Below are 21,854 nucleotides of genomic sequence, written 5' to 3'. Positions count from 1 at the left end.
AGATACAATCATGTCACATGGTCCCAGTATGGAGGTGGGCAGCTAGGAGACCCTCAACCCCTGGAAGTGAGACCACTCCCCGTAAAACCTTGTGATGTTTCTTCCTAAGTCATGGCCTTGACCTCCCTCTTCTTTTTTAGCCAGACGCCAATACAGACGAGTGGTTCTTAGGAGATATTTTCCAGCCTAGGGTTGTGTGAAGGGAGAAAAATCTATTCAGTAGGAATACGATTGAAACTAAACTGTTGATGAGCAATCTTGAGCTTATGTCCGATTAAAAAATAAAATAGATATAGACAAGATACAGTGCAGTAGGAGGAAGGTAGAGGTAATTGGCAGCCTCTATCGTTCTTGCTTGTGAGCCAGGAATTCTGTACCCCTCCCAGAGATGCCTTCCTCAATCTTCTAGGTGCCCCAGAGGTGAAGTTGAGGTGGGGACACATCTGCCCATTTTCTGTCCTTGCCTGAATCACTTTGTACCTGGGTAGTCCTGAAGCAGGAACACAGAAGTCCCAGAAAGCTCCCATAACAGAGTTCTTTCCCAAACTGCCAAGTCTTAAAGTAAAGGCTATGACTGATGACAGACATAGAGCTGCTTCTTCCACCTGTCCCCATCTCATTATGATCTGTAACCACGTTCATTATCGCCTACCAAAATGACCACAATGGCTTTTTAAATGACCTCCCTGCCTGTGAGCCTCCTCTCTGGTTCTCGTCGCAAACCACTGCCAGCATCATCTTCGGGAGTCTGTCTGATCGTGGTCCCTCCATCAGTGGCCTTCCATGACCTCTACTGACATCAGATAAAAAATAGAGCGACTTTTGAAATCCCTTGCACTGTGACCACAGCCAGTCGCTCTTGCTTATTAATGCATTCTCTAGTTAAAGTGGATTCTTGTTCCTGAAAACAGGCTCTATGATTTCCCACCGCTGTGTTTGTTGTTATTCTGTCCCCTCCATCTGGAGTTCCCTGTCCTTACTTCTCATCTATCACAGTTTCTTCAGGGCCTAACTTGGATGTCACCTTGGCCTCGAAACTTTTGGAAATCCTCCCATTCAGATGTGGACTGTGCTCTTGAGTGTTCCTGGATCTGTTAGGGCACTGAGCAGAATAACGGGTATCTGTGTAATATGGTTCATGAGCTGTGCTTGACTGTGCATCGTTGAGGGGCTGGGATCGCTTCCCTCTCACCACTGCCCCCTGAAGTGCAGCGCACAGTCCTTTGTGTGGAGAAGATACATATTTGGAAAGGAATCTGTGAAGCTGCACGCAAAGCCCAGGGAGTGGGTCTTAGACCCGCACCCACTAAGCTGTAGGAGAAGGCTGCACTGTGCTCCTCCTGTCACCTTGGCTCACACGTCTGGCATGGATAAGACACGTGACAGAACACAAACACGTCATGATCACAGGGACCAGAGAAGACGCCGCGGAACCACAGTCACAGTTAAAGACCAGACTTTGACCAATGTTCCGATTAGGGTATAACTCTTAGCAAATCCATTAAACTCCCGATAGATGGTTTGTGAAGGAGAGTCATTAGTTGAGATTTTAACTCAGGCCCACCTGTTGTGGATTCCTTCTTGAATGGGTAAAACAGGGGTCATGCTCCCTTAGTTAGGAAATTTGAATACATCGTCTCTAACTGAAGGGAGTCTTTATCATAATAAAGACAAGAGACTTCAGTTCAGACCAGCAGATACATTGAGTTGGCACCAGAAGGGCCAATAGATCACAATTAGTGGATTTACCTATTCCCTTTCCCTAGTGACCGGCATTGGCTGCGTAGGTCTTTATCCACAACCTCAGGGCTTCGGAAACAAAATCCAGCCCCTCACCCAATCCCAAGCATGCAGTGACGGCCAACAAACAGCATCTGTTTCAAAGAAACACCACCTGTCCAAATGGAAAATCAAGCACGGAACCACCTTGCTTCCTGAGTATTTGTTTCCAGAGCAGAAGAGACAAATGCCATTCTGTCACTGCCACAGCCTTTTAATGCTCTGTAGGGACAAGCCTGGCCTCTGCCAAGTAGACTTGGCAAGTTTTAGAGGAACATTTGGGCCTTAGATATCGGCTCTCTGACCTTCTGGGGCAGAGCTGGGTGATCTGCCTTGGAGGAACCTGGACCTTTTTCCAGGCAGGCTGGAAGGGAGCGAATGCCCCACAGGTGTGGTCAGGTCTGGCTTTATGGAGAGTGGTGCAGGGGACCGCCAGGGAGGTCCTTTCTGGCTGTGGGCACTGGCCCTAAGTCTGGAGCACATCTGCCTTGTGAGGGCAGCCAAAGCCCCACCTTTCACAGGGCAGAAGAGAAGTTTGCAAGGTCTGTAGTGTAAAACACTCCTAAAGAGTCTGCAACTTTGTGAATGACTAGACAGTCTTTGAAAAGGTATTTTCTACAATTCTAAATAATCTGAAGACAACATTGATTTCCTCTGCCATATCCTCTTTAAGCACATTTAAGCCCCTTTTCAGTGGGGAACAGAGGTATCATGTCCTACCCCTTCACTCTTCTCCTCATTTCCCACCTCTGTCATGCAGAATGGTTTGCTGGGATCAGATCAGTGAATCTAAGATTGTTGCATCAGGCACATGTGTCTGTGGCATTTGGCTTGCCATGACTCTTTGGTGTTTGACCATGACTTGGGGAGTCAGCATCATTTGGGGCATGTGAGACAGAGACCTGAAGGAAGCCGGGCTGGACTGTGGGTGTGCATGTGTGGTTACTCATATTTTCTGTAACCGTTTTGCAATGATATGTTTCATGGGACCGCTACACTGCTGGTTGCTAGAATGACTCCTTTTATTGCTGAGATGAGAAGTAGGTGAAGAGGGACGTTCCCAGGCCAGAAACCCAAGGCTCTCTTAGGATGAGCGTTGCTCTTCTGTTTTCGAGTCAGGGAGCCCCATGGCTCTCATAAAGGTTGCCAATGGAGAGAAAGGAGCACTGGGAGAGAGCTGGGGCCATGTGGGCTCCATTTAGGTATTCTTTTTTTTTTTTTTTTTTTGCGGTACATGGGCCTCTCACTGTTGTGGCCTCTCCCGTTGCGGAGCACAGGCTCCACACGCGCAGGCTCAGCGGCCATGGCTCATGGGCCCAGCCGCTCCGCAGCATGTGGGATCTTCCCGGACCGGGGCACGAACCCGTGTCCCCCGCATCGGCAGGTGGACTCCCAACCACTGCGCCACCAGGGAAGCCCCATTTAGGTATTCTTGACTTGCACATCAACCATCTGTGATCTTATCTGGAAGATGTTCCTTTTCATGTCTCTTTCCCTTTCTCTTTCTTTCTCAAAATCAATAAATGACTTGTTATGTCTCACAGAGATGTAAGCAATAGAATTAGGTATTTATTTATTATAGAGTTGAACTATTTTCAATATTTACACCGGCAAGAATCTTCGGGCATGCAAAACCCATAAAGGCAGTGTTACTGCTCAAAGAAGTGGTGCATTAAAGAAGAAGGGCATTAAAGTGAGCATTCACTGTCACTATCTTTTGCCTTCAGAGTGGTGAGTGGATGCCCTGGGCTCCAAAAGTCTGCATTTTTAATTTTTGAGTTGACGGTGATTGTTTGCCCAGTATAATAGGTGCTGGCAACCTGGCATAAGTTCGGTGTCCTGCCTTTAACAGTGTTGTCAGTCATAATGCCCAGCCCAGAGAGTAAGTACATCCACGGGCTCTGGAGTCAGACTGACTGGGCTTGAAATCTGGCTCCTTTATTAGCTGTGTCCACCTGGTCAAGTAACTTAATTCTGTGCCACTGTTTCCTCATCTGTAAAATGGGGATAATGGTACTTCATAGGGAAATTAAGAGGATAGGAAACACTGCACATAGCACAGCGTGTGGCATGTGGTAGGCAGTCACTCAATGGTAGCTTTTATCGTAGTGGGAAGTAATTTGAGTCCCAGATGACCGGAGATTTACGTTCACATTACTGGGTTTGTCACCATGTTCCAGGCACCCATGGATAGGGTAGGGTGGTGGAAGTAATGTATTGAGTGGGCAAATCGTGTCACCTTCTGTAGCCTTTTTTTTTTTTCAACTTTGCATCTAAATATTTAGATCAAATGATGTCCCTGACCCATAAAGCCTTCATTAATTGTAATACTGCAGCATCGTTGGTGTTCCTGGACCTATAAGAACTCATTCTCTACTTTGGGCCTTTCTAGGGTGATGTTCTATAAGACCTAAAAGTTTCTTTCCTTGCCAACCACTATCCTCTGAATCCCCTTTGAACTTTGCCTAAACTTGTACAAAGAGATTTTTAAGTTCTTGCAGACAGAAATGCATGATTAATAAATACTGGGCTATTTGGTTTCCCTTTATTAGGTCACATACAATTATTTTTACACTCCTACAGATATCGTTATTTCCTGATATTTGGACAGTTGCTTACAATTCTTCAATGTATTTTCATTGCTCTTCAAATACGGACAAAAATCCTGTACAAAATCTGTCTGCATTTCATTATTCTCCAATCGTAGCTTAACTTTTTCTCCTCTTTATTACCCGTGCTCCAGGAGCACTTAGCTTCTTTTAGTTAGAGTCTCTGCACGTTCTGTTCCCTCTGCCTGGACTGTTCTTCTCTTCCTCTCCCCTCACTATACTTAGTTAGCTCCTGTTAATCTGTCATATTTCAGCTTGGAAAAAAAGCATCCTTGGAAAAGTCTTCTCAGCCACATCCTACCTATCCTGCACACCAGTTGGACCTTGTTATCTCTGGGTGTATTTGAGATCTTCTCTGTGTCTTTATTGTTCTGCAGTTTCAGTTGAATCAGCTGCTGATTTTCATCTGTTTATCCTGCTTGGGACTCATAATTTTTGAATCTGAGTATTTATGTTATCCATAAATTTTGGAAAATTCCCTTCATATATTACCTCTACTTCATCCTCTCTTGTCTCCATATGGAACTTAAAGAAGACGCACCTGGCATTTTTTTCTGTCTCCTGTCTCTTAGCCTCTTTGGTATATTTTCTATCTTTTTATCTCTCTGTGTGATATTCTAGGGAATCTTCTCCTATTTTTTTCTAGTGCACTAATTTTCTCTTCAACTCTGATTTGCTGTTTAACTCTTTTAAAATTGAGATTTTATATTAATGACGACTTTTTTTTCACTTCTGTAAGTCCTAATTGATACTTTTCCAAATACATCTTATCTTTTATGATAGTGTCTTTTTCTTTTAAAAGTATTTTTGATTGCTTTTATGTTTTTACTTGTACTTCTGATTTTTGCTCATGTATGTTGTCACATAATTTATAACTTTGCCTTGCTTAGGGCAGACCCAGAATAATTAGTTTATGCTTTTTACTATGGTTTTGGTTTCCTTTTCCCTTTTTGACCTAGAGATTTCTTAACTTGCATTTATAAGTGTATTTGTTATATCTTTCTCCAGCATATCTAGGTGTTTAATAGTGGGGGTTTTATTCTGCCAAATTGCTGGAAGTAGGTGTCCTCTAGGTCCCCTTTTATAGACTATGGTAATTGTCATGAACCATTAAACAATAATCATCTGTTTAATGCCTTTCTTCCCTGCAAGAATGTAGTTCCATGGGACCCGGACTATGTATGTCTTACCCCCAAACTGCAGCTCCAGCTCCTAGCCTAGTGCCTAGAATGTTGTAGGGATCAATATTATTGGAATGAATGAATGAAGTGGAGGCAGAGGTGGCTCTGGATGTCATGTCAAAATGGGTTAGGAACCTCTCTCCATCTTTTTACAACCTTTTAAAACACTCTCACCTTTCCTTGAATGCTACCCTTCCCTAAAGTGATTTAATCACTCTGTAATTGACACAGTGTCTTACAGGTGACGTTACACTATTGCTTTCATTTACCTTCTATATAGATTATCCCATTTGAACTTAAAACCACTTTGGACCTAGGAAAGGTTGAGATGGTTATCCTCTCTTTATAGATGAGGATACTGAAGGTCGGGAGATGATATGTCTCACCTTTTGGAAGACAGTCAGTAGTAAATCCCAGAGTTAAATCTAGGTGTTTTGACTTTAATTTTACAGGACTCTGCCTTAGCTGTTCGGAATGTATGCCAGAGCTTCTTTATGTGAAAATAAAGTCCACTTTGCTTCTTTACTTAAATACCTGTTTCTTGCTAAAGACATCAGCATCTAGGAAAGAATGGGTGCGACCACTTGCTTGGTGCTGTTTTGATTTCCACAGCTAGAATCTCAGGACTCAAATGACTTGATTTTTCATTTGGACCATGTACTTGCTTCTTTGGAGACAAACATTACAAACCACCTGCTGTCAAAGAATCCAGGTTGCTGGAGAGCCCTGTTCGTGGCCTACTAGGATGTGGAGGTGTCAGGTAAAGGCTGGTGTGTTACAGATCACACAACAGAAACACAAGGTTCATCAGTGTTTACCACTTGGAGGGGTAAGGCGAGGCGTGGGAAGGGGACACACGGGCAGCAACAGTCAGAGCAAGCTGAGGCCACTGGGTCAATTTCCAACCTCAGGGCTGAAGGTCTTGGGTGGCTGGTATCTCCCAGGCCCACAGGTGTCTAAGAAGAGACCTCTTGACAGCTCCCACTGTGGCCCTGGAGCCATGTGGCAGGCACAGCAGCTTCCTTTCTGAGGTAGGGAGGGGAGAGGGAGTACCAAGGAAGCAGATCTTGGCTACTTACCTTAGGGCGGACCCCTTGGGCGTCGCAATGCCATAGCCTTTGGAATCCAAGTTACCTCCCACTTTCATGGTGTCACAGGGTTTCCGCTGCTCAATATACTCATTCATGGTGGACTCTAGAAGGTAGGCGTATTTGCCTTTGGATTTCCTTACTCGGATCATCCCCTCCTCCGTGGTCCGCACAAACACAGATGGTTCTGCTGACTTCATGTACGTCCACATCTTCTCAAACACGGCGATTTTAGACCTCTGGCAGGGGACAGGAACGAAGCTGGAATTAAGCGCTGGCTGTGCGTGGTGGCATGGAGGTCGGCCCACACACAATAATGAAGAGCCAGGTGTGGCTTGATCACACATTCATGAGCGAGATTAGCTCAGGAAGAAACAAATTATCGGTGATTGCAAAATAAGAGGCTCTAATTAGTACCAGTAGGCTTCAAAGTACAAATATCTTGCAAATACAGAATGAATAGGAGAACTCAGAATCTTTTAATTACTGCTGATAGTTATAGCCCTCTTAAATATGGGAGAGTTAAGAAACTGGGGCTCTGTCTGACTTTTCAAGACATCAGAGGACCTATCTGTTGTTCAATAAGGTCATATTCAGAGAGCCCTGAAGAAGTGGAGAGCTGACGATATAGGTGGAGTCTGATTTCATCGTTAAAGGACAACACTAAAGAATTTCTAATAGATCATAGGTGCCAAGTTCCAGTCATCCCGTATTGCAAGACTGGCCCTCAGAATGCAAATTGTTGTCTGATCAAGTTAATAACTTGGGACTTAATACTGTCTTCTGCTTACATTTCAAAAGCTTCTACCTCCAGCCAAGCTGCTTTCCTCATTTCCTCCTGAACTCATTTTGGGCCTTCCTTCCTTTGTGACTTTGCCTCATTTGTTCACTCCCCTGGATATGTTGGTTCTCTCCAGCCACATCCTACTCAGCATCTCACAGATCAGAACAAATCCTGCGTATTCTGAGACTATCTCGGTTACAAGGACAGTAGTTCTCAAACTCTGGTGGGCACCAGAATCATGTATAGAGACTGTAAATATGCAGACCCCCTGGCTCTAAACCTAGAGATTCTGATTCAGCAGGTGTTGGATGGAGCCTAGAATAAACCTTTTTCAGAAGTTCCCTAGGTGATTCATCTGTATGGTGTGTGTGGCCCTCACTTTAGAAGGAATATTGTGAGGACTGATGTTCCTCTAGGACACATTGTCCAGGCACTCACTGCATGTCCAAGCTAGACTTTTAGGATTGAGAGCCATTCACACCTGGGCTTAGGTCTCAAGTTTGTGAACACTACCTGAGGGTAGGGGACGTCTTCCCTTCTGTGGGTCCTGCACAGAGTCTAACCTTGCATCTATCTAGTAGGTTCTTAGTGAGGGCCCATGGTCTAGGACCACAAATCCACCCTCTCACATGTGATGCTCTTCCTAAAAAGCATCCTTTCCCCAACAGGTAGATGTATTTTAGGGCTACTGGTATCTGGCTTTTGAAAATGCTTTGTAAATGGACAAGTGTTAAACTCACGTAAGGGACTATTTTTTTACAGACAGTTACTACTAGAGTTAGGCCACCTATGTAATCTAGTGGTTGATATATAGATTACAGATTTCTTTAGTATAAAATTATCATTATACATGCAATATGTCATTATTCTTTGCACACAATATCAGGTTTATTTTCTTGATATCAACAAGCGTTGGCAAAATATTGATATGCAGTTAGCTTGTTGCTTGAGCCAATAAAGATATTTGGACCCAGAAAAACTCTAGGTCTCAAGGAAAAATGAATGGAGATCGTTACTGAGAATGTCAGGGAAGCGTTCGGTAGAGTGAATTGTAAGATAGTCTATAATTAGATAAATGAGATGATTTGTTTCACTAGATGGTTTACAATCTGGGAAGGACACTGGCCTGGGGGTGAGGAACCCTGGGTGATAGTCTTGGTTCTATTGCTAATTTTCCTCATTTGTTCTATAAGGAGTTTGGACATGGTAACCTTTACGTTCCTTGCTAGCTTGAAATATTTGGTTCTTTACGTGAATATTTATCATTCAAGCAACAGTGTCCAGGTGAGGAAAAAAAAAAAAAGGAGAAAAGGGAGGGAGGATTATCAAAGTTAGGGAAAGAAATATCCGAGACCAATTGTAGCATCTACAACGTATTGAATATTCTCTCACAGGAAACAGGGAAATAGATAAATTCAGCTGTGACCAGATTTGCGGATCATCTTCCAGGCACAAAACCAGCAAGACACGCAGCAGGGCAATTGCAAGATGCAATGTGACCTGGCAGGATGCTCACAGCGGGGGAACACTGGGCTGCTGACAGGCAGAGCTGCAGAGCGCTCTGGGCCACAGTATGCAGAAAATTAATATGTCCCCTCAGCCTCACCCCAGTGCCCCCAATGCCAAGGCTGCGCTCACAGTCGCTCAGAGTAGAACTATCAGGAAAATGTCATCTCCAGGAATGCGAAGGCAATGCGAGTGGCAGGGAGGATTGGAAACAGGCTTGGGGTATTTGTTCCTGGATCTCCCTCCTCATCCGCAGCTCCCACAGCCCTTCACACATCTTAATTAAACTGTCGGTGGAAGATTAAGTGACTCTGGGTTGGGGCTGCCGAGAAGCTCTGGGCTGCCACGGGGATGAAAAGCCAGACTGTTCAGAAGTAGAATTCTTGTTGCCCTATTCCCTCCTTCTGCCTTATGGGGGTGGTAGGTGACCTTGTCTCCCCACCCACCAAGGTCCTGGTGGGATAATTCTCAGGGTGAGCGTCACAGAGATGGAAGGGCTCACAGGACACATCGGGTCAGCAGCACTCTTTTTTTTTTTTTTTTTTTTACAGGTGAAGAAACCGAGGCCCACAGTGTGGCAATGAACTGTCCAAGTCACGTAGCTTGTTAGTGGCAGAGCCAGGAGGAGTAAAACCTCATCTCCTGACTGCACCCCTAGTACCTTTACACTACGACTAGCTGTCTCCCTCGTTTTCTGCTTTATGTTCCACTGGCTGCAGGACTCTGGGCAAGTAACATAACCTTTCTGAGCCTCAGTATTTCTCTCCTGACAATGGCGATAATATGGACTCACTACACAGTGTCGCCATGGAGATTATATGAGGATAGAACACTTTAAAGTGGTAAAGGGCATACCCCAGTGCCTGGCACGTAGCAGGTGTTCCGTAAGTGGTGCAATTACTACTAATAATTATGACTTTTCTTCTGGTTGGACTTTAGGGTAGAAATGCCCAATACATGTTTGGCTTGGTACCAGTTTCCCTTCCTGTATACATGGCAGACATTGATAGCAATTAAAGAATTCTTTCATACTGAGCCCGATGTGACCTCAGAATCCCTGTTAACATAGAACTCCAGGCAAGCACTCTTGACCAATCAGAGTGAACTGTTGATACAACCTATTTGCCTAGTCTAATGAAGTACGCCTGGCTAGGGCACAGAGCTTGTCGAATATGCACTGCCTTGGTTCTAAATGCCTAGCACAGTGCTCTGGACAAGAGCTAGTAATATGTGTATTTCCATAGTTATTAACAGAACGTGGAAGTCTTAAGTCTTAGCTGTGCCTCTGAATTAGCTAGGACATGCACATTTTCTTCTTTGGACCTCACTTTCCCCAACTACAAGAGTGGAGGGTTAGACTGGATTTGTCTATGGGCCTATCTAGTAACTTGAGCGATCTTTTAAAAACAAATTATTAATGACACCATCCATTAGGACAGTGTGGTTCAGTGCAAGAATATTTGGGTCGGAATGAGGAAGTTCAGATTTTGTACCCCTCCCGGGCACTTGCATCATGAATTCCCTGCATCTCAAATTCTTGCCTGCAACGTGGACACACAACCCCTGTTCTGCCTTAGGTCACGGGTGAAACATAAAGGAGACCATGGATGGGAAGGGGCTTCGGGGGCTGTAACATGAGAATGTACCGGGGTGGAGATCATGGGTATATAATGAGTGGACAGATTGGGTGGTTCCCCGACTGCATCAGCAGGGCCTGGGGCATAGAACTGGCTTTATGGACAAATATCAGGCATCTCCTTCATACGCTGGTTGCAGGCTAAAGATGTCAGAGAATTGTAACAAGATTACAAGTGCTTTTTCTACTAACTGGTTGGGTTAGCCTAAGCAAGTCATGTTTCTTTCTAAAATGACGACTCTGACCAAGTGACCCGTAAGTTACCTTCTTGCTCCAATATGTTGAAAATGAATGATTTTAGTCTTGGAACCTCCATCAGCCATGGTTAGGACTTTGGTCCCTCTTCTGCCTGTCATACAGAACGCAGAGCCCACGATCAAGAGGCTGTGCACAGCACCCTGTGGGTTCACTCAGAGTCTGGGGTTTGCTCCATGAAGTTGCAGTGAGAACCCAGTGGGTCTGCATAGGATCCCCACCCTCTTGCCCGAGGCGATGCAGAGGCTAGCTCTGTATTCTCCTCCTCCTCCTTATTGGCTGTGTGACCTTGGGCAATTACTTTTACCTCTCTGAGCTTCCTTTGTAAAATGGGGATAACAAATCCCCAACTTGCCTCTGATGAGATGAAATAAGTCATGAAATGTGTGCTTCTTAGCACAGGGCCCAGTTCATAGTATGTGCTGAGGAAGTGGTAGCAATTGTTTATTATTTTTATTTGATTAACATATGGTAACTCCCTGTGCTAAACATTTCCAAAGTCCAGGGAACTACAGGTTTTCTTGCTTTGGAGCATTTGTTCAAGTTGCTCCTTTTGCCTAGAATGTAATTAGCGTACCCTGATCTAACTTGGTTTCATGATGTCTAGAGATGTTTACAGGTCTATCCTTTGTGGCCACAATCCCTCCCTACCCCTCCTTCAGGATGGCTTTCAATTGCCTACACCCTCCGAAGCCCTAATGGGAAATGGAGCCCCCATTCATTGTTCTTTGTTTCCTTGTATTTTAGATGTCCACCTCTTTTCATCTCATAATGACTCTTGAAGGTCGACATTATTTTCCTCATTTTGCCTCTAGCCACAAGACATCTCTACCACCTCCACTCCCACTTCACATTTTCTGTATCTCCTGGCACTATTTAATAGACTGCCTATTCCAGTCATTATTTCCCATATAACATCTCCTTATTCATCAAAGTCTCCAAGGAGGGGACACAAAGGGCATCAGGTTGGGACCTTGTTCCTCGCTGTTCCTAATCAATTACTAATAAGGCTGAAGGTCCTTATAGGAGCAGGAAGGGAATTATATGTCATATCCTTTGCAGCCCTCGGAGAACTTGGCACAGACTGGTATACATAAAGGGTCTAATTCAATGCAAGAGCTTTGAAGTTTCCACGAATGCAGAAATGAAGTTTTCTCAGGGATCCGTAGAAAGCTGAGAAATGTCTGTTTCCCTGACTTACGCTCAGTTAAGCAGTTGCCTATAATCTCATGCTAATGAGAAGGATATTTTACTGACAGTAGTGGTTCCCTTTTGTGGAAGTGCCCTGGGACAAGGGATGTCCCTACCCTGAAGAACTCCTTCGTGGATCCCGCTTCTAGGGTCCCGTAAGCGATTTCTGTCTGCTTCGCTAGGTCCTCGGCACTCTCAATGGGAGATACCATCCTCTCCACGGTCAGGAAGGCGGCCAGGTTGGCTGTGTAGGAGGAGATGATGATCAAGGTGAAGAACCACCAGACGCCGCCAACGATGCGGCCGGACAGGGACCTGCAGCCCAAAGGGAAGAGGTGTCAGAAGCACAGAATCAATTACAGAAGACTGTGGGGAGGGGCCGAGGGCCAGCCCCAGCCCATCAGCAGAGCTGTCAAGCCCTCTTGCACTCTTCTCTTCTGTCAGCAGGGTGTGAGAATCCAAACGTCAGAGTCTCCTGTGCATTTTCCTTCCTTACTGTGGATAAGGATCTGTGGGGTTGCCATCCTTCATGGGTGAGACTGCCCTGCAGGTACATCTTCACGCTCACTCTCACACATACATACACATCGAGACACGAGACACATGCCAGCAAAGACACAGATATGTCAACATTTGCCCGCAAAAATCACAAACATGTATAAACATCCTGTTACAAGCAGTTGCATATATGCCAAATGTATGTGCACACATATATAAACGCAATGCATTTACACAGATGTCGCACACATTTGATTATGTCCAGAAATGTATGTGCATACATATATGAACGCAATGCATTTACACAGATGTCGCACACATTTGATTATGTCCAGAAATGTTTCCAGACTGCCTTCTCGCCACTGCCCTCCCGGCTGGCAAAGGCCGCCAAAATGATGGATTAGAAGGAAGGGAAGGGAGAACATTTTGCAAATAAAGACAACACTAGCACTCCGTCCAGCCACCTTGGGGAATGTCACTGTTGAGTGCAGGCACGGTTCTCCTCCTTATCAAAGAGAAAGAGAATTTGGCTGAAATAAAAGACAAAGGATAGTCTGATCTGGATCAAAATGGCAAATATGACAATCAAATGTGAGACAAGAAACTTATCCTTGATTTTTGGGTCCTGTTCTCTCTTACGCCCAAAACTGTGAAGAGAAACGTGACCAGCCAAGAGTTCCACTGTGACTGTTTGGATTTGGCTAGGAGACTTCAAGTCCGGGGCTTCCCAAAGATGTTACCAATGATGTAGATACTATATGGGGTGATTTTATGTGGTGGCTAGACATGGCATCGAGCCATACTCAATCAGATAGTGATAAAGTTATTTGCGTTCCATTACTCCTTCCATGCTGCTCGGTTTATTGAGGAAGTGTCATCCTGGAGCTGCTGTGCCCTTAAGCCCTTTATAACATGTGCTCCGACAGCCTCAAGCTCAGAGGTGACAACGCTTAACTAGAACCTCATGCTTAACATCGAGAGCAATCACCAGTCCAAACCGTGAGCTCTATGGATAAGGAAACTCAAGAGTCCCAGATCCTACTGACTTGGGAGCAACACCCAGGCCTGCTGGCTTGCTTGATTGTTGAGACTTTGTCAGCCCTCTGTGTGTTATTCCCATGTTCCTGTCTGTTCTACTTTGTTTTGGTTTCTGAGAGACTCCTTTTCACTTCAGGCAGACAGTGCTCACCCCAAGAAATCCAACGAATACTTGTTATCGCTTGCTATATAGAAAACACTGTTCCTAGATGCTTCACAGGAAGGGGGAAATAAGAGACTTGTTCAAAGGGATGAGAGCAGGAGAGTGCAACAAAACGATGTCCTTTGAAGAACAGCTTCAGGAAGAGGGGAGACTCTACAGGAAGAAAAGGCTTGGAGAGAGATGTTCACTGAAGGTCTGATGTGAGGCTTGTGCCTTGTGACCTGAGTGAGGCGCATCTGGCAGAAGTTGCAGGAAACGGATGCTATCTAAATAGGAGGAAGATACTTTTGATGGGCAGGGTAGTACAACAGTGGCTCTCCTGGGGATGAGAGTGAGTGTCCCTATTTCTGAAGATGTTCAAGTGATAAACTATTTATAGCGATGTTGTACTTGGTGCCTGCCCTTGGTCCCCCAGGGTACTAAGCGCTGGGCACACAATAATAAGCCAGACAGAGGAAAGGCCAAGCATCACGTGGGACCAGAGACCAACTGCTTCCTCTTAACACTCCTCCCATCTCCGAGACTGTGTGATTGGAAATCGTACATAAGTAGATCAGGATGCATGGCTTCCATTGGTAAGTCAAGCAAGATGTGGTACATAGAGGCAAAATCATTTTCCCAGTGCCCCAGGACTAATACACAGTTATACTCAAGATCACACCAGTCTTCTGATAACTAGTCCAGTGCTCTGTTCCCCTTAAGAGACAGCAGATACAAGTGTCCAGGCCCGTGTGAGGATGCTGCTGCTTTTCCAAATCTGGATGATCACAGTGGCATCTGACCTGGACTTCTTGCCTCCATTCAATCCCCCTACCCCCCATCCTCCCACTCCTCTGCCGAATCAGTTCTCGACAAGGGAGCCTGCATGATCTTTTGGAAAACGTTGATTACATCTTGTTTCTTTGTTGCTTAAAACCCATCAAGGCCCTCCTCTTACCCTTGGAATAAGATTCAACTCCTTGGCCCGCTCTCCAGTGCTGTCCCACAACGTGGATTCTGTAACTCTGGTCCCTCTGGAATTTGTCTGACCCTTTATACTCAGAAGGCTCTCACCCTTACCACATGCTGCTCTTTCCCGTGATCAGTCCATCAGCCCTGTTCATCCTTCAGCCCTCATCCTAGTCATCACTCTTTCAGCATCCAAGCACATGACTCTCAGAGCCCCGTGCAGCTCACATTGCAGCTGGCGTCTGACATCTGTTTGTGTGATTGACTGTCAGGTGTACCCCTAGACCACACGCACTGTGAGACGTGCCATGTTGGATCTCTAGCACCCAGCGCAGAGTTAGCCTCAGGAACAAGCGAATGCACAGATGCCACCTCTTTTAGAACCTGATGGTTACATTCACATTAGATTCTAGAGCCCAGGAATCATTTTCAGGGCCAGGAGAATTCTAACCTGCTGTGGTTCAGGATGTCTGGAGTCATGGTTTCAAACTGTGTGTTCAGGATGGCAACCCAGCTGAAGTATCCCAACTTGGGGATCCTCTGTTGAAGCTCAAAGGCCTCCCAAGAAAGGTCCAAGCTTACGGGTCCTTTTTCCTGTTCTTTAGTATTTATTTGCTGGATGTTGAGAGGAGCTTACCCTGCATGGTATTCCCTACATCCCTGCCTACTTAATGAAGATAGCATAGAAAAATTCTTCTGCTTCACAGCCAGCAGAATAACTGTCATTGTGGAAGAACTGGAGGGCTGGGGAATAGGCTCTTCAAAATGGGACATGATTCCAATGCTTCATTTGTATTCAATTTGTAGTATGGAACTTGAGTGTGAGTGAACCCCCTCCTTCAGTTCAGACCTGGCACAGGCAAAGCTGGGCCTCTACCTAAGAACTCTGTATTTTCCCAGCTCCGTCCCAGAGGCAGCCCTTCACTTACAGCCCCACAACCTTGGCAAACTGCCTGTCTAGCTGGGCCTCAGTCTTCCACTTCTGTTTAATAGGTGAGACTAACCCTACTTCATGGTGAGAAACCAAAACTTTCAGACCTAGAAAAACTCTTAGTCCATTCTTTTCCTTTAATGGAGACAAGCTATCGAAACTAAAATGGTAGAGGGGAAAGTACTTTGAAAAGTGCTGTTGAAACAGAAGACATTATTTTTATGATGATGATGATTCCCCCAGGGGGTCACAGGGCAAAGCATCACTTTTCTTAGTAGGGATGGCACAGCTGTAATCTGAACCCCTTAAAGGTCTGCCTAGTCACCTGAATTTTATTGGTCTCATAACTTGGCATAGCTCTTCCCCAAACTCCCTAGGTGATCAAGGAAACCCTTATGTTCCTCCAGAATTGGCCACAATTCATGTGGCTTGTTGGACCTTTATCATACTTGAACTTGATTCATAGCTCTGTGAAGTGGATGGGAGAGGGATGAATGCCCCCATGTGGCAGATGAAAGAACTGCAGGTAAGAGATGTAAAGGGACTTGCCCATGGTCACACAAGTGAGGCACTGGCAGAGCTGGGACTAGGACCCAGGACTTCATATTTCCTGTCCAGCACTCCAGCCACTGCAGAGCATTCCCTCTTAAACCAACTTCTGATTCGTCCATAGATGGACATGGACTTCCTCACCCCATGACGGTTCATGAGGTTGGATCACAGCCAACACTCACCTTTCTTTTTTTTTGTCTTTGGAACTATTTTGATTGATTGATCAATTGATTTTTATTGAGGTATAGTTGATTTACAATGTATTAATTTCTGCTGCACAGCAAAATGATTCAGTTATACATATATATACATTCTTTTTTTAAAAAAATCTTTATTTATTTTTGGCTGTGTTGGGTCTTCGTTTCTGTGTGAGGGCTTTCTCTAGTTGCGGCAAGCGGGGGCCACTCTTCATCACGGTGCGCGGGCCTCTCACTATCGCGGCCTCTTTTGTTGCGGAGCACAGGCTCGAGACCTGCAGGCTCAGTAGTTGTGGCTCATGGGCCTAGTTACTTTGCGGCATGTGGGATCTTCCCAGACCAGGGCTCGAACCCATGTCCCCTGCATTGGCAGGCAGATTCTCAACCACTGTGCCACCAGGGAAGCCCCCATTCTTTTTTTATATTCTTTTCCATTATGGTTTATCACAGGATACTGAGTGTATTTCACTGTGCTGTACAGTAGGACCTTGTTGTTTATCCGTTCTATATATAAAAGCTTATGTCTGCTAATCCCAACCTCCCACTCCATCCCTCCCCCAACCCCCTCCCCCTCCCCCTTGGCAACCACAACTCCATTCTCTATGTCTGTGAGTCTTTTTCTATTTCATAGATAGGTTCATTTGTGTCATTGTTTAGATTCTGCATATAAGTGATATCATATGGTATTTGTCTTTCTCTTCCTGACTTACTTCACTTAGTATGATCATCTCTAGTTGCATCCATGTTGCTGCAAATGGCATTATTTCCTTCCTTTTTATGGCTGAGTAATATTCCATTGTATATATGTGCCACGTCTTCTTTATCCATTCATCTGTTGATGGACATTTAGGTTGCTTCCATGCCTTGGCTACTGTGAATCATGCTGCTCTGAACATAGAGGTGCACGTATCTTTTTGGATTCGAGTTTTGTCTGGATATATGCCCAGGAATACTCACCTTTTGTAATGCTCCCTGGAACCTTTGGGATCCACACAAAGCCGTCTAGCCACCACCATCTCCACAGAATTAGAAACCTGTTTGCATTTGTTTTTCATTGCTGAATAACAAATCACCACAAGTTTAGTGACTTCTAACAGCACTCATTCATTACCTCCTAGTTCTGTAGGTCAGAAGTCTCGGTGAGGGTGTCCAGATTCTCTGCTCAGGGTCTCACCAGGCTGAAATACAGGTGTTGTTTGGAGCTGTGGTTCTCATGTGGAGCTCAGGGTCTTCTTTCAGGCTCACTGGTTGTTTGCAGAATTCATCTCCTTGTGGTTGTGGGAACGAGGTCTTCTTTTCTTTGTGGGCTGTCAGCCAGGTGCTGGCTTCAGCTCCCAGAAGCCGCCTGCGTTCTTTACCATGGGCCCCCGCCACCTTCAAGCAAGACAGACTGTGGCAAATCCCTCTCATTCTTTGAATTTCTCTGACTTCCACTAGCTGGAGAAAATGCTCCGCTTTTAAAGGGCTCATCAGATTGGGTGACGTCCACCTGGATAATCTGAAAGTCAGCTGGCTTGGGACTTTAACCACATCTGTAAAATCTCTTTACAGGAGTACCCAGGTTAGTGTTTGGATTACCAAGAGACAGGAATCTTTAGAATTGCATACACCGTACTGATTATGCATTCATTTTACAAGCATTGCTTGTATGGCAGGCACTGTTGGTCACGGGGGAGATAAAAGTGAATACACCGCAGCCTTTCCCTTCCAAGGAGAAAGTGGGAAGGCGGTGGGCAAACATGGGCTTTGGTGGTCAGACACCTGATTCTCTGTAAAGTGCTGTGTATGGAGCGTAACGATCACTCAGTAAAGCCATTATCACCATGTTATATCCATATCATAAAGTCATTATAGTATTATGTTAATTATGTGACAAGTAAGAAAGCAGCACTAAGGGAACACAGAAGGGCTTGCTAGTTACTCTGTTGGCAGAGGGGTGGGGAAAAGTTACCGGAGGAGGAGAAAGTTGTGCTAGGTTTTGAAGTATGAGTAGGAGACTGCCAAGCAGAACAGGTGCAGGGGTGGGAGGAAGCAAGATGGATAGAAATAAAAAGGAGAAGGTGAGTGGGATATCACCTCCTCTGTAAACTTCCCCACCTTTGCCAGCAGAGCACCAAGCAGCCCCTTCTGTATTCCTGTTACACCACGATCATCCTGCTCTTAGGATTCCAACCACGTTGTTGTGATGATTTAAGGTGTCACTGTGATTATCTATGGTATTTATTAACATTGATGGTGATGGGTTGAACTAAAACAGAGCCCACAGAAATTGGGAGAAGCAGGATGACTAAAGAGGTGAAGACATCAAAGTGATAGGATTTGGCGATCCACGGGGGCAGAGGCAGTGAGAGAGGGAAATGCTCAAATGCCAGTCCACATCCACCGGTGAATGCATCCAGACGTGGCCTCCGGAGCCAGATGCTGGCCGCTAGATGCTGCTCTCTTCTGGCAAAGGCTGTTTTTTTTCCTTTGGTTAACGAGACACTAAGCATATCATTAAATGCATAACTTGATGCCAGGAGAAGATAGTAAAGATCTGATTGGACCATCTTTTGGGTTCTGATAGTTAGCATTACCTGTCCTGGTTGTGGATTCGGATTCACCGCAGACCTTTAAATGTATACTTCTAATCTCACAGCTTGGATTTGTCTTTCTAGACGAGGGGCCAGCATTTTTTTCTGTAAAAGGCCGGGTAGTAAATATTTCAGGCTTTGCGGGCCTTATAGTCTCTGCTGTTGTAGTGTGAAAGCAGCCACAGACGGGATATACACACGTGCACGTGGCCGTGTACCAAACAACTTGCATCACAAAAGCAGGCAGCAGGCTGGATGTAGCCGGTGGCCTATAATTTAGTGACTCCTTCCCTCAATCCTGCTCTGAGTCTGAGAGACCTTGGATCGAAGTGAATACACGACTTAGACATTTTTTATCACCCATCCAGTTATTAGTACCTGCCCACAAGCACCCAGATAAAGTACTGGAATGATTCATTTGCCAGTTACTTCTGTGCTTTCCTCAAGCAGAAGGGAGAAGGCATTGGTTAAGAGATTGGGCTCAGGGGCCACACACGACAGGATAGTCTCCTGCCTCATTACTCACTGGTTGTATGATACTGGGCAAGTCATTGAAACTCTTGGTGCTTGTTTCTTTACAAAATGGAGTGTTAGTACTCATCTTAAAGGTATTCTTCATAATTAAAAAGAAAAAAAAAAATACCAGTGAAGCATGTAGCTCTGTGCCTGGCAGAGAGAGCACTTCTGCCAGGATGGAGATGTGCAGACAGCGTTTGGCGCAGTGCCCTGGCTGGAGGTAGGGGAGCAGGTGCTAGGGCCGGGGGCCTTCTGAAAAGTAGATACACGGGGCCGGTGTAAGGAGTGGAAAGTTATTAAACAGGAATCAGTTTCTGATCTCACCAATCTCCTCTCCACGACATCTCTGGCAAGGGGTTGGATATGGACATTTCTTCTTTATTTCAAAAGCATGTCCTGTCATCCCCAAGAGGAAGGAGACAGAAGGGACACCTCCTGTGTGCCTTCATTCAGCTGAGCTCGAGAGGTCACTGAGCTCAACCTATTTCCCTTGGTCATCTGCTTCAAATGGCTATTTTTAAAAAGTAATGGAAACAGAGGCATGAAGGCAGAGGCTCAGATAGTCCGTCTCTAAATTACGGGGAGAAAAAAAGGTCCACCTTGACTAGTTACTCAGCTGAGCCATGTTCAGAGAGAGAGGCTCACTTGGTATCGGGCATCACGGTTCTCAGACTGGGGTAAATAGCTCCGGCCAGATGCAACGGCTGCACTGATGAGGCCACTTCATCCGAGATGCTGTGTCTGGGTGGCAAAGCATTCCATTTTGACCAGCTGCAAATCGCTCAGCGCTTCCCTGGCAGAGTAGGAGTGAGTCATGTTAATTGCCCAGCTGCCGGTCACTGTGTTCCAGCCCCGCAGGAGGGGGCGGGCCCTGGACTCCTGTGCTGAGTCTCAGGGTGGGGAACTTGGGGGTTGGACAACAAGCTCCAAGGAAAGCCCAGCACTCTGTAAGCTAGTGTATACTGTTGTAGAATTTGCAGAGCTATGTTTCAAAGAGGGAAGGTTTTACGTTCCTATTATTTTCCATTTAGGTAAGCTATGGGAGTGTAGCGTGGGCACAGTTTGCAAAAGAATGAAGATCAATTAGTTCATTTTTAAAAATCTACTAATTCTTTGGTCCACTCTCTAAGCTTCAGTCTCCATATCTGAAGATGGACATACTGAATTCCATGTCATGAACTGTGAGAATTTGATGAGCAGGCCATGTTTTGCATCTAGTTCAGATACAGCAGGACTCAAGATGTCACCTGTAGTGATGCTGCCGCTGCTATGATGACGATGATGGTGGTGGTGGTGGTAGAGATGGTGATGATTTCTTCTGGAAACACTCCACTTCACTTCTAGGCGCCATACTCTCCTCAGTGTCCGCCTACTTTGCAGGTTGGTCCTGCTTAGTGTCCTTTGCTGGTTCTTCCTTTCCGCTTAAGTCTTAAGTTATTGTTGTGTGCAGAACTCAGGCCTTAGCCCTCTTCCCGTCCCTGTCTCCCATCTTTCCATAGATGATCTCTTCCAAGCCCATGCCCTTTATATACATAGACGCTAAGAACGTGTAAATTTCAATCTCCAGTCCTTCTCCTGAACAGGAATGATTAGTCTTCTCCATCTTCCTCATCTCAGGAAATGGCACCACTGTCCCCACTGCTGTTCAAACCAGAGGCCAGGTCGACAGTGCTGACTTATCTCTTTCCCTCACCTTCACCTCCAGTCCATCAAATCCAATCATCCCCCATAGTCAGTGGTAACGTTCTAGATACTAGATATTAGCATCGCGTTTCCTTGCTTCTTCTCTTGACCTTGTACAACCCACGTCCACACAATAGGCAGAGGGACCGTTTAAAACTGTAAGTAGGATCACGTTGTTCCTCACCCCACTTAAAGTCTGTCACACTTAGAGAATAAAATCCAAATGCCTTGCCGAGGTCAGCCTGATCTGGCTCACCTTTAACCTCATCTGGTACCACCGTTACTGCCATGGCTCTGCTGCAGCCTCACTGGCTTTGTTGCAGTTCCTAGAACACACCGAAGTCTTTCCCACCTTAGGACATTTGCAGTTGTTCCCTCTGCCTGGAACTTACTTCCCTGAAATTGTCCCAAACCTCCCTCCAGGTACCCTTCAGGTTTCTGCTCAGACATCATCTCCTCAGGTACACCTCTTCAATTATTGTCTCTGTTCTCCATCTCTCTCATCTTACCTTGTTTTTTTCATAACATTTATCAAAATCTCATGTGATCTTTAGATAATCATACACTTATTGATTTGGTTATTCATTATTACCTGTCTCCTTCCACTAAAATGGAAGTTCAGAGAGGGAAGGGGTCTTTGTCATCCACTGCTATATCCCTGGCACCTAGCAGAGTGCCTGGCACATAGTAGGTGCTCATTGAACATAGGCTGACTAAATGAATGAT

General features: G+C 45.4%; 1 protein-coding gene and 1 long non-coding RNA gene across 5 annotated transcripts in view; one reads left to right on the top strand and one right to left on the bottom strand.

Annotated features, from left to right (window-relative positions):
* Positions 1 to 21,854, bottom strand: part of GRIA1 (glutamate ionotropic receptor AMPA type subunit 1) — a 308,859-nt gene that overhangs the window by 31,874 nt on the left and 255,131 nt on the right. For all 4 annotated transcript variants that reach the window (XM_079915349.1, XM_079915348.1, XM_079915350.1 and 1 more), the window contains 2 exons: positions 12,146 to 12,344; positions 6,649 to 6,896 (listed from right to left, as the gene is read on the bottom strand). In XM_079915349.1, coding sequence (XP_079771475.1) covers positions 6,649 to 6,896; positions 12,146 to 12,344 — 447 coding nt within the window. The remainder of the gene's footprint in view (positions 1 to 6,648; positions 6,897 to 12,145; positions 12,345 to 21,854) is intronic.
* Positions 1 to 21,854, top strand: part of LOC307183187 — a 222,933-nt gene that overhangs the window by 117,307 nt on the left and 83,772 nt on the right. The gene's annotated exons all lie outside the window — the stretch shown is intronic.

The sequence above is a fragment of the Stenella coeruleoalba genome (genome assembly GCF_951394435.1).
Source record: "Stenella coeruleoalba genome assembly, chromosome: 3".
Classification (NCBI taxonomy): Eukaryota; Metazoa; Chordata; class Mammalia; order Artiodactyla; family Delphinidae; genus Stenella; species Stenella coeruleoalba.
The sequence above is the reverse complement of the archived record's forward strand: the minus strand, read 5'-3'. Positions and strand labels throughout refer to the sequence as shown.